Here is a 13,317-nt window from a genome sequence, read left to right as displayed (position 1 = left end):
CTATCATGAACAGATGCATCTGCGACAAGTAGATTGGTGAGAAGTAGGTTTTTCCCTCGTGTTGGTTCTCTCACCATAGTTGCTTGACTAGTCTGTGGGACAGCTCTCCCAATTTTGGCACAAGCCCCAAGATGTTATTGAGGAGGACTTTGCAGAGTCAACTGGGCTGGCTGTGCCATTTTCATGTGGTTTTATTCTTATTATTGTTTTCTGTAATGGTTTGTTACAACTGAGTGGCTTGCTAGGCCATTTCAGAACCAACCACCTTGCTGTGTGTCTGGAGTCACATTATAGGCCAGATAAGGACAGCAGATTAGTGAACCAGATGGGTTTTTACGACAATCCGATCGTTTTCATGGTCACCATTATTGACAGTAGCTTTTATTCCAGACTTATTTAATTAACTGAATTTAAATTCCACAGCTGTCGTGGTGGGATTTGAACTCGTGTTTCTGGATTATTAGTCCAGGCCTCTGGATTACTAGTGCCGTAATTTAACCACCATGCTACCATTTCCATGATGAGCTGTGATGCTGCTTTTAATGATTTGTTCACTTTTATCCCCAGATCCCTTTGCTCTTCTACACCTTTCAGTTTCTTATTTTCTAAGGTGCAGGTGATGGTTCTATTTTTCCTACCAAAATGCACCACCTCACATTTGTCTGTGTTAAAGTTCATTTGCCACTTAACTGTCCAGTCTGCAAGAATATCTTCTTCTAGTATGTTGCCTCCCACGCCCCTGTAAGAATAAAAGTGTTTAGTAATGATAACATTGATTCTGTATATATATATCTGTAAATGTTAAAATTGTAGATTATATGGAAAGGCTGCAGTGTTGAAAGAAACAAAATGGATAACTTCCCCAAGATCATATCTCCATGGCTTTGAAACTCACCAAACCAGAAAAGATATTAATTGGAAAGCCATTAACCTAAACAAGGAAAGACACCGGCCCTTCAGACAGACACATGTATGAGGAGAAGCCAATCAGGAACGGCCCTGGAACCAAGACCCAATCCTAAGGCTTTCTTAGAAACAATGGCCTTAAGGGGTATAATAAGTCAAGCCAAAGATTGCTGGGTCTCCTCTCTCTCTTTTCTTAAGCACACAACAAAAGCAGGACCTTCCTCTACAGACAATGAAGCAGGCCGCGTGCTTTGCCCGAGGGAAGTAAAGTATACCTTTTTTTATTGTAACATCATTGTATCTGTTGTAACTAAATAGATCCGTAGGATGGCTGATAACTGCTGATAGATGTGCATGTATGTGTGTTTAATAATCGATTCTAATTTGTTTTAAAATAATCAGTCTTGCTGTCAATTTAATGCCAGAGATTTAGAAATCTCACACCCCCCAACACACACACACTTTGGCATCATCTGCAAATTTTGATATTGAGTTACGTATTCTCAAATCCAAGTCATTAATGTAAATTATGAATAACTGGTCCAAGCACTGATCTTTGTGGAACACTGCTTTCTACCTTCCTCGAATCTGAATAACTACTCTTTACCCACTGGCTAAAGTCATACCCAGTACAAAGAAAGATGGCTGTGGTTGTTGGAGGTCTATCACCTCAGCCCCATAACATGCAGAAAGAAGTTTAATGAGCTCACACGAGTGGTCAAGGTCAGTGAATTTATCTTCAAATGTCATATCGCACCATCTGCACCACTAGTCGCATACATCGCTCAAGGTACCAAACCACCACCTCTCACCTACCAACAATCTCCCAAATACCACTCACACCTCACATTCATAGCTTCACCTCACCTGCACACACTTACCACTGCTGCCATTCTCACACCCACATCCCATAGCTTGAATACACTGTCAGCTATTCAATCATGACAAGCAGCAGACCTTAACCAGTAGGAACAGGCTCACCTGCATCACTACACCCCTTGGAGGAGATGGTGCTGGCCATTCTTGGCAGGGGCACGGCTGAGCCCATGGCCAGTGACAGAGCGGAAAGAATAGAAGATGCCGGTATCCTCATATGCTATCCTTCTTCTCATATCCCACTGGCCCCTCATCCCACAATCCCTTCTGATTTACAATTTGCACATGGTGTAAGCATGCACCTCTTGCTTTCCCCCCTCCCTTTACCACAGCCTTACCCATGTGCCTTTCTTATTTCAGACACCCAAGAAATCCAGCCTGCCCAGCCAGTGGTTCAACATGAAGAGGGAGAGGAGAGTGAAGAAGAGAAGAAACAACACTCGCAGCCCACTTCGTGTGCTTTAGAGGATGGGTTAGACACGGGAACGGCATGTGGTGAGACACCGGGCACAAGTGACCTGCAACCAGGCAGAGGGAAAGGGTACCGTAGGTGCCAGCTCCCCAAAGGGCGAAGTCGCACACGAGTTCTGCTGCACAGGACTCAGATGAAGACCTTGATGGGGCGGCCTATAGAGGAACGCTGATGGGTATGCACAATGAAATGCTTGGTGCATTGGCAGGCCTGCCAGAAAGCCTGACTGCAACGTCAAGGAGCACGGAGGAGTCTAGCTCCAGCCTGGCACAGGGTTTGAAGCCCATCCTTTCCCGTGTAGAAGGAGCGGGCAGATCCATTAATGCATTTGTGGACTCAACCATCAACCATCAGTCTCAGCTTCCATTGCAGCACAAGCAGAAGCCACCCAACGTCTGAGTGCTGCAATTCAGATTGAAGTCATGCAAGCTCAGCTTGCTGCCATGCAAGCACAGACTGCTGCCATCATGGTTGGCTTTACCAGTGTTGAAAAGGGCTTGCAGTCAAGCAGTCTCTACTCCAACAGATTAGTAGGATTGCTGAGACACTGCCCCAGAGGACTGGCAATGAATCTGTGGTGACCAACCCTGCTGTCCACTCTCAGGATGACAGCAGTCGTCCTCCCACCACTGCCACTCCGCCAGTGCCCTTGCTGTTGCCTATCAGCCAGCCAGTCCAGACTGCTGCTGCCCATGATAAGTTGGTGCAGTCCGAAGCCGGGCCTACTAGGCCCTGAGCTACTCAAGGTCATCCTGCAAGGCCATCTGCAGTCTCCCTCACTGAAAGTCAGCAGCCTTCCACCAGCCATTCTGCAGCCACTGCATAAGAACACTAGGATAGGCAAAGGCACACGTAAGATACTCACTAAGGGAATGCTCAAGGGTGATTAGTTGATTTTTTGAAGTAATATTTGATGTATTTATGGATAAAGTGAGATTGCAAAGATTACTTTGGGGTAGCTTTTATTTCAACATTGTGGCCAAGAGGGCGCGGTGATGGTTAGTAACAGAGGGAAGGTAAGGTATGGGACAAATGTTGAAAGGGGAATTGGGGTTGTGTTCACTGGGACCGCAAGCAGATGATTTGATCCCAGATATCACGGCCAGAAAGGGGCTGTCTGGGTTGCCTTCTTCCTTCCGCTTCCTCCGCTTCTCCCTCCTCCTCTTATGCTTCTTTGCTGTTTGTGGGAGCTTGCTGTGTGCAAATTGGCTGCCCCGTTCCCTACATTACAACATTGACTACACTTTATAATGTACTTCAATGGCTGTAGAGCTCTTTGGAATGTCCTACGGTTGGGAAAGGCACTATATAAATGCAAGTCTTACACGTCTTTCTTTTCATTGCAAACAGAAAGCAGAGAGTCGGGATAAATGGGTCCTTTTCGGGTTGGAAATCGGTGGTTAGTGGTGTGCCACAGGGATCGGTGCTGGGACCACAACTGTTTACAATATACAAAGATGACCTGGAAGAGGGGACACAGTGTAGTGTAACAAAATTTGCAGTGTCAGAAAGATTAGTGGGAAAGCGGGTTGTGTAGAGGACACAGAGAGGCTGCAAAGAGATTTAGATAGGTTAAGCGAATGGGCTAAGTTTGGCAGATGGAATGCAATGTTGGAAAATGTGAGGTCATCCACCTTGGAAAAAAAACAGTAAAAGGGAATATTATTTGAATGGGGAGAAATTACAACATGCTGTGGTGCAGAGGGACCTGGGGGTCCTTGTGCATGAAACTCTTTTGAATTTACCTGTAGAAATGTAGAGTCTCCCTCCTTCCACACTGGATGTTTGTTGTTGGTTTTTCCTTGTGCATGAATCCCAAAAAGTTAGTTTGCAGGTGCAGCAGGTAATCAGGAAGGCGAATCGAATGTTGGCTTCATTGTGAGAGGGATGGAGTACAAAAGCAGGGAGGTCCTGCTGCAACTGTATAGGGTATTGGTGAGGCCGCACCTGGAGTACTGTGTGCAGTTTTGGTCACCTTACTTAAGGAAGGATATACTAGCTTTGGAGGGGGTACAGAGACGATTCACTAGGCTGATTCTGGAGATGAGGGGGTTACCTTATGATGATAGATTGAGTAGACTGGGTCTTTACTGGTTGGAGTTCAGAAGGATGAGGCGTGATCTTATAGAAACATTTAAAATAATGAAAGGGATAGACAAGATAGAGGCAGAGAGGTTGTTACCACTGGTAGGGGAGGCTAGAACTAGGGGGCACAGCCTCAAAATACGGGGGAGCCAATTTAAAACCGAGTTGAGAAGGAATTTCTTCTCCCAGAGGGTTGTGAATCTGTGGAATTCTCTGCCCAAAGAAGCAGTTGAGGCTAGCTCATTGAATGTATTCAAGTCACATATAGATAGATTTTTAACCAATAAGGGAATTAAGGGTTACGGGGAGAGGGCGGGTAAGTGGAGCTGATTCCACGGCCAGATCAGCCATGATCTTATTGAATGGCGGAGCAGGCTCGAGGGGTTAGATGGCCTACTCCTGTTCCTAATTCTTATGTTCTTATGTTCTTATGTTCTTTCTCTGCTTCCTCCTCTTTCTCCTCCCTCTGCGAGCAGTTTGTCCCCTTTGCTGCCTCTGCTCCATCCCCATGTCGTGCTGCAGCACAAGGGGGACTGCAACTAGAGCCCCCAGGACTGGAGAGAAGTGGTGTTCCCAGAGGTCTTCCCTTAAAAGCCAAACCTTGCAAACATCGAGCAGAACTCCCTGCACTCCCTGCATACTTTAACATTTTAAATGCATTCCACCAAGCGACTATTGCAATAAAATGTAAAGAAGCAATACAAAAGCAAAAATCTAAACTTCTCTGAAATTTACGTGTGTCCTCTAAAGAAGCGCTGGCAGTGGGTCGATCAGACTGCTGCTAGCACATTTTGCCATGCGTGCTTTGGAGACAATGTTAATAAGAGTGGCGACGTCCAAATGACCAGATGGTGCGTCAATTCAGTGTTGCTCGACGATTGACATCACAATCTGGCTCATCTAAATATCTGAAGCGAACGCAGGCAATGACAGTGCTGCCGACCTGCCACAATGGCATCAGCCATCTTCTGCGTGAGAAGTGGTTAGACATGAGCACAATAATCTGGGCTGACACTCCAGTGCAATGCTGAGGGAGTGCTGCACTGTTGGAGGTGCCGTCTTTCGGATGAGACGTTAAACCGAGGCCCCATCTGCTCTCGCAGGTGGACGTAAACGATCCCATGGCACTATTTTGAAGAAGAGCAAGGGGAATATCACAGGTGTCCTGGCCAATATTTATCCCTCAATCAATATCACTAAAACAGATTATCTGGTCATTAACAAATCGGTGTTTGCAGGAGCTTGCTGTGTGCAAATTGGCTTCCGCGTTTCCTACATTACAACAGTGACTACACTTCAGAAACGTACATCATTGGGTGTAAAGCACTTTGGGGGTTGTGAATATAAATGCAAGTCTTTCTTTCTAGAAGCGAGGCGACCGACATTTGTTCTTCAAAACCGGCCTTAACAACCAGCGCAAAAGGGTCTGATTTCCCGGCCTTGGGAAACAAGGGATATGGGGTTTGGGCGGGAAAGTAGAGTTGAGGTCGAAGATCAGCCATGATCTTATTCAATGGCGGAGGGGCGAATGACCTACTCCTGCTCTTATTTCTAATGTTCTTATGAACTTCCAGCAGAGTTTTGGAGAGAGATCAGAAGAATGGTCATGGATATTCCATCTCACTAAGTTCAAAAGCTTAATGCAAAAACAAAAAAGTGCAAGGTCGACTGAAGGGCCTATACCTGAAATATTAGCTTATCTGATCGCTCCACAATGCTGCCTGACCTGTACCATTTCTCGCTCCGTTCCTGCCCATTTCCAATTTTAACGCCGCTGGTTTTCCCAGCAGGTTTCTCATTAATAAATGCAATTCAGAGTCCCAATATGTTCCTGGCACCCCAATGGCATTTTAACCCACTCCTGAATGAGATGGCAGCCCTGCCAGCCAAAGATGTTGGGAAGCATGTGAGTTCCTCTGAGGTAAGTTTAAAAAAAAGTTTTCTTAGTGGGGCCACAGTGGGGCAGGAGTGCTCCTGCGGACCCTCCCAAGAGAAGTCCGGGAATCTTCTATTCCAGGCTCACAACTTACCCAGTCATGAGATCTTCACAACACCACCCCCACCCCCCTCCCGACTTACCTCACTGCCAACTGTTCTCTTAGTATCGGCTGCAGCCTCCAGCCGCCCAATCTTCATCCCCCTGCTCCCACCCCACTGGCTAAATGTGTTGTCCGCCCGAGACAGATCAGCAGCCAACCACTGGCATTCCAACTAGGCAATCCGCCGGGCCCTCCTGATAAAAACTCGCACACAGGATTGCTGTCAGCACCCAATGTCTTCCCACTGGGAGGTAAAATCGAGCCTTTAATGTGTTTTTCAGAATCTATTAACGGAGTCTTTGAAGGTAACTGGCTCTTGAAACAAACAAAGCCTCTCCCACTGCCATGGTATTCAACAACTTGCATTTATATAGCGCCTTTAACCTAGTAAAACCAGCCCAGGTGTTTCACAGGAGCGTTTCCTGCAAAATTTGGGTGGAATGGATGAAAAATTGGCCAAAATATGACTGTGTGTGTTCCAAATAGGCAGCAATGACGGATGGCATCATATTTCCCATCATTACCCCCACAGCAATGTTAGCATGAGTAACGTTACTGACATTGACAGGAGCTGAGGACCAGCAGAAGCTAAGTTTAATTCGCACCTCAAAGGATTCACTCCTTCCTCACTGGAAGTTTGCTGACAGTAATTGAGGCTGGCTTTCCCTCCCATCTCCACTACTGCAGACACCCGAGGGCTATTTCCACCTCATCCGCGGCGGCTTCCCTAGCCGAATAATTTAAAGTCGGCCTGGCCCCAGGAAATACGCCACTAACAATCAGGCAGGAGAAAAGCCCACCCTGCCCTGCCCCTGCCCACCTCATCCAGCACTGCCCACCCCACCCCACCCTGCACTGCCCACCCTGCCCTGCCCACCACACCCCACCCCACCCTGCATTACCCTACCCACCCCACCCAGTACTGCCCACCCCACCCTGCCCTGCCCTGCCCACCCCACCCCACCCTGTATTGCCCCTGCCATCCCCACCCTGTATTGCCCCTGCCCACCCCACCCTGTATTGCCCCTGCCCACCCCACCCAACACTGCCTCTGCCCACCGCACCAAATTAACACCGCCAATCTCAGCTACGGGAAAGTCTAGGATACTACGAAATTCAATTTTTTTCTTCTTGTGTCTTCCGTAGGCTCCTCCCTGAGTCTGCGAGATGGCTTGTATCAAAAGGTCGAAATGAAGCAGCGAAGAAGTATCTTATGAGTGCAGCAATAATGAACAAAAGGGTAGTGCCTGAAACATTGCTTGACATGGTATTTATCAAAGTTTAAACGCTTAAAGGAATTGTTTGAGCTGTGATAATTGTATTCAGTTGACCTTGTTGGAAAGAAAAGCTTGGTACCATTTCCAACTTAATAATCTGACACAGCAGCACTTTATTTCATCTCAAACTGCTTCCCTTCACTTTGAAGCACAATGAGATAAATGACTAGATATTCTGTTCTTAGTGCAGTTGGTTGAGAGATAAATAGGGGAAATCTCCTGCTGTTTATCCAATAGTGCCGCAGGCCTATCTGCTCACAGACAGCCAGCCTCTCAATCTGGCTGGCTGCGGGTAGGAAACAGAGGTTTCCCATGCAAATCAGGCCCTGCCATTAATCCCATTCTCCCGGATTTCCCGACCATTTCCGAGCACCTCCCTGCTCCCAACCCACCTCCCCATTAAAATTCAAGCCTTAATTACTCTGGATGGCAATTTTCAACACTGTCAGCTTCTGAAAGTGAGAGCTAGGTTAGTGGTTTGGGCGAGGCTCCTTTTCCATAACTGAAATGCATCAGTTCCGGTGAAGCTTTCCATCTCTTTAAGATGCTGAAAGGTGAGCTGCATACTTTCTAGTTTTCTTTCTAGAAAGTTCCTGACCTCGGCTGAGCTATGCATTGAGGATGGGTGTGGCAGACCGGTGAAGGTAAATTGATCCTATGCAAGGAGGGAGGGAAGATGGGAACATAGGATCCAAGGTCACCCTGAGTATCCGCTTCGCACCATCCAGCATTTGGTTATAGAATCCCCTTGGCAGTGTCCTGGGAGAATTTGCCTGACGAGTGGGGAAATGCTGTGCTACATGGATGGAGAAAGGACCTAAAGAGGAAACATATGGAATGGGGGGGAACCAGGAATGTACAATTTTTCCAGTATTTCTGGTCTGGAGAAATTTGGATACGTTTGTTCACATTACCATGAATGGTCCTCAGCCAGTCAGATGTTTTAGTTCACTTGTAAGGGGTGCCTAATATTACCACATTTACTTTCAAGCTTGCGACTGAGAAGGAAATCCAGCAGATCTCCCTTTTGGATCTTTTTAAGTCATCAAGTGTGAGGAGAGTTACGTTGGTTTTGATTTTCATCTGGTAATATTGAATGCTTCATCAATTAATTTCCTAATTTATAATGCTGTGTGACAGTAAAATCACAATTCTGCATATTTAATGGGGGAGGTTAAAGACATGGAATATATTTTATAATCCAACTTGTATACAACACAAAGAGCTTTTCCATTAAAATAGTAAGGAATTGATTGGTGCGATAAGATGGCTACTGGGGTCACAACCTTAAGACTGAGATGAGGAGGAATTTCTTCACTCAGAAGGTTGTGAATCTTTGGAAATCTCTACCCCAAAGGGCTGTGGATGCTGCGTCGTTGAGTATATTCATGGCTGAGATAGATAGCTTTTTGGACTCGAGGGGAATACACACACACACACGTCCCACATACACGTCCCACACACACGTCCCACACACACACGTCCCACACACACACGTCCCACACACACACGTCCCACACACACACGTCCCACACACACACGTCCCACACACACACGTCCCACACACACACGTCCCACACACACACGTCCCACACACACACGTCCCACACACACACGTCCCACACACACACGTCCCACACACACACGTCCCACACACACACAACATACACACCACACACACATCCCACACACGCACATCCCACACACGCACACCCACACACGCACATCCCACACACACAATACACATCCCACACACACACAACACACATCCCACATCCCACACATACAACACCGCACACACAACATACACACCACCACACAACACAGAGCCCACAGCCACACCCCACATCCCACACCCCGATATATGTAACGTGATTTAATAAAATTACCTCTATAATTTAACGGAGCTAGCTTTTGTGCTATTCAGTTGAATAAATTGTGGTAAATGTCTATTTTGTTTAACAATCAAAGCCAGTTGGGACTTGACCAGGCTTTGCTTACGCTCGTGATTTGCATGCAATTTGACATCACTGAATGTGAGAGACAGACGGTTGTGATACTGAATGATTACATTTTTCAACTCATTCTCCTATTTCTTCCCTGGCACCACAGGTTTGTAAACAACTTTGTATATTATGGATTGACCTTCAGTGTTGGAAGCTTTGGCATGAACATTTATCTAACGTACTTCATCTTTGGACTGGTGGACATCCTGCGTGGCTCTTGCATCTGGCTACTGGAGATATTTGGTCGGAAAAAATGTCAGGGAGGATTCCTGTTGCTTAGCGGAGTCTCATCTTTCCTTATATTGGCTTTTCCAGAAGGTAGGAATGGAGCATATGTGTGATGGAGCAGGTATCAACCTTAGGTGCCCATTTCAAATTGGTGTTCATCGAATCATAGGCCCCAAAATTGGTGGAAGCTAAGTTCCGCCCAAGTACCACCCAAAGGACCGCTGAGATCCTGACGGTACTTTGGGCGGAAGTTTCATGGAAAAATCTTGGAAAGACCAGCTGGTGGCAAAAATGGGACTTGCGCCCTGAATCTGGGCGGCAGCTCCCATTCTCGACGGCAGCCGAGGATTGAGTCGGGCCCAGGGAGGGGGGATCTGATGAAATAAAAATGTTTCCAAAAATTAAAAAAACACTAGAAATCCTTCTGAGGACCCCATCCACCTGCAAAAAAAAAAGAAAAGAAGTGGACTAACCTTTTTTTGCAGGTCTTCATACTTATTGTTGAGGTTAGACCTACCTCCATGAGGCAGTCTCTTCCCCTGCTGCAGCGGAGGGTCGCCCGGACCAAACTGGCAGCTCGGCGAGTGGGAGGATTCTTATGTGCATTGCCCGCCGGCGCATGCCAGCGGACGTCAGCTGGCGGTCCCCAGCGGCCTTTCCTCCCCGCCAGCGGGGAGGCCTCCACCAAACTCGCTCAGAGGGGAGGCTGCCCAGAAAACTCAGCGGCAGACATCAGTTTTGGCCCTATAGAATCTTACAGCACAGAAGAAGGCCATTCGGCCCATCATGTCTGTGCCGGCTCTTTGAAAGAGCTGTCCAATTAGTCTCACCCACCTGCTCTTTCCCTATAGCCCTGCAAATTTTTCCTTTTCAATTATAGATCCAATTCCCTTTGCAAGTTACTATTGAATCAGCTTCCACAACCTTTCAGGCAGTGCATTCCAGATAATAATAACTCGCTGCATAAAAAACATTCTAACTTAGCGGTTCGAATGGTTTATATATAGAGTAATGAATACCTGAGAGTGATTATGAGCTGGAATCTAATCGAGGGATTCAGATGGTTTATATATAGAACAATGGATACCTGGAAGTGAGGTGTGAGGCAATGAAGAACATCAATTTAAATGTTCGCTAATGCATTTACAATTAAATCTTGCTTTCTTACTCCAAATACTCACTCATTAAGCAACTCACATATGAATAAATACTTGATTTTCCAATCAAAAGAGCTGCATAAAGGTCAAAGGCTATAAGTCATTGAACTCCTCAGAAAGTGGACAATTTGTGTTTAATGAACACTGAGTATTCCACGCACTGCCGTTGCTGCACACAGATGGGAGTGAGACCGGGTATCTGAGAGATTCCTGTGGGAGATCAGGAGTCTGAGAGAAGGGGGCAGGATACTAGGAGCCAGAGTAAAGGGAACAACAATGGGAGAGTGCAAAATAGACCGGCGAGTGGAATGTGTCAGGACTTGACAAACACATTTCCCAGGGTGAGCAAGGGTATCATCCACCACATTTACCCTCACATAAGACAATCCCATTCATTTTCACTCCCCTCCTCCTCACCAGCAAGTGATTTAAATTTCATATTTTTATACATGTATATACAAGGAGTAGTTTTCTGTGTTTGTACCCCCAGCAGGGAGCCTCACCCACCATGAGCATAAATCAAAATTCCGGGCACACGACCAGCACAACATTTTGGGCAGGAAGCGCTGGCTCCCAAAGGTGCACAAAGTCAAAGAATGTCCCCTTTATGGTATCTGTTCTTTGTGTTCCAGGTATGCCTGTTGCAGTCACTGTACTTGCTGTCATTGCAAAATTGACAATCTCGTGCGCCTTCTCCATTTCTTACGTTTATTCTGTTGAACTACTCCCTACTGTGATCAGGTATGATAGATTACAAAAGGCACCATGCAATGAGCAAGTATGAATCTAGCAATTTTGATGATTTTTTTTGCTGGGGAATGGAATGCTTTATCTATCTTCTGCACCCACAGTATGCATCCTAGCGCGCGTGATGGTATTATTGCCATTTGTCCGCTATATGCGGCGGACAGTAAAACTAGAATTTATAAACTTAAATAGAGAAGGATATACACATAGATTTAGTGGGTGAGTGCCCAAAATACATAAATCAGCAGAACACAAATGAAATAAAAACAAATAAACTTGTTCATGTAGAATATTATTTTCACAATCTGAACCAATATAATATAGACATTTAATAAACAATTACGTAGTATTAGATAGTATTTACAGCAGAGAAACAGGCCATTCGGCCCATCAGGTCCATGCCAGTGTTTATGTTCCACACAAGCCTCCTCCCACCCTTCTAACCTGATCAACATATCTTTCTGTTTCTTTGTCCCTCATGTGTTTATCTCACTTCCCCTTAAATGCATCCGCTGCATATAGCTCAACTAGTCCTTGCGTTAGTGAATTCCACATTCTAACCACTCTCTGGGTAAAGAAGTTTCTCCTGAATTCCCTATTGGATATCTTAGTGGCTATTTTATATTTATGGCCCTTAGTTCTGATCTCCCCCACAAGTGGAAATATCTTCTCCATGTTTAACCTGTCAAACTCTTTCATAATCTTAAAAACCTATCCTCAATCTACTGTTTTCGAGAGAACAGAGACACAGACTGTTCAATCTTTCCTGATAGGTGCAACCTCTCAGCTCTGTTATTGTTTTAGTAACATTGGGCTCAATTTTCCCCGAGCTTGTTTTCTGGCGTATTGCCTGAGTTGCGGCGCTTAATTAGGTAAATAGATGCTCCAGAAAACAATTTCCGAAGCTTCCCCAATGTTTGGCCTCTAATCTGCAGCCGTGCAGCGTGACCAGTCGCCTCGGGGGGTGGAGCCTGTGGTCTGCGCTGGAAAAAGGAGACGGGCCGTCTGCGTATGCGCGAGGGAAAAAAATGACGTTCTTGACGTCGCTGAAATGGCCGCGCATGCGCAGTAGAGTTCAGAGAAAGGCGAATGGCAGGTAGTGTTGGCTTGTGGATGGCAGCCATGAGAGGTAGCAACAGGGAATGGACAGTCAGCATCAGGCCACAGGACTTATTTTAGGTCCTTCAAGACTGCTCAGCGATAAGTAAGTAACACCACCACCGAGTTTGGAGACCGTACTTAAAGGACTCGTTGGAGTTAGGTAAAATGAATAGGGCGCATAATTATGATGGAAAGCAGGCATGATGAGAATTTCAATCACAGGAAAGCATTACAGGAAATAAGTCTGACAGTTTAGTGGAAGAGAGAGGAATGGCATCACAGATTACAATACCAGGCAACTGATGCATCTCTCAAGAGACTGAACTCATAACTACGATCAAAGATCAGTGATGCAAACCTAACGCAGCAACTGAAGTATTTCATTGAAACATAGAAACATAGAAAATAGGTGCAGGAGTATGC

At 46.0% G+C, this 13,317-nt stretch overlaps 1 protein-coding gene across 1 annotated transcript in view; it reads left to right on the top strand.

Moving 5' to 3' along the window:
* LOC139269299 (solute carrier family 22 member 13-like) overlaps positions 1 to 13,317 on the top strand; it is an 80,131-nt gene that overhangs the window by 63,846 nt on the left and 2,968 nt on the right. The window contains exons 5-8 of the mRNA XM_070888367.1: positions 7,525 to 7,645; positions 8,647 to 8,741; positions 9,768 to 9,979; positions 11,679 to 11,787. Coding sequence (XP_070744468.1) covers positions 7,525 to 7,645; positions 8,647 to 8,741; positions 9,768 to 9,979; positions 11,679 to 11,787 — 537 coding nt within the window. The remainder of the gene's footprint in view (positions 1 to 7,524; positions 7,646 to 8,646; positions 8,742 to 9,767; positions 9,980 to 11,678; positions 11,788 to 13,317) is intronic.

The sequence above is a fragment of the Pristiophorus japonicus genome, chromosome 1 (assembly GCF_044704955.1).
Source record: "Pristiophorus japonicus isolate sPriJap1 chromosome 1, sPriJap1.hap1, whole genome shotgun sequence".
Lineage (NCBI taxonomy): Eukaryota > Metazoa > Chordata > Chondrichthyes > Pristiophoridae > Pristiophorus > Pristiophorus japonicus.
Note: the sequence above shows the minus strand (reverse complement) of the source record. Positions and strands in the feature narration are given on the sequence as shown.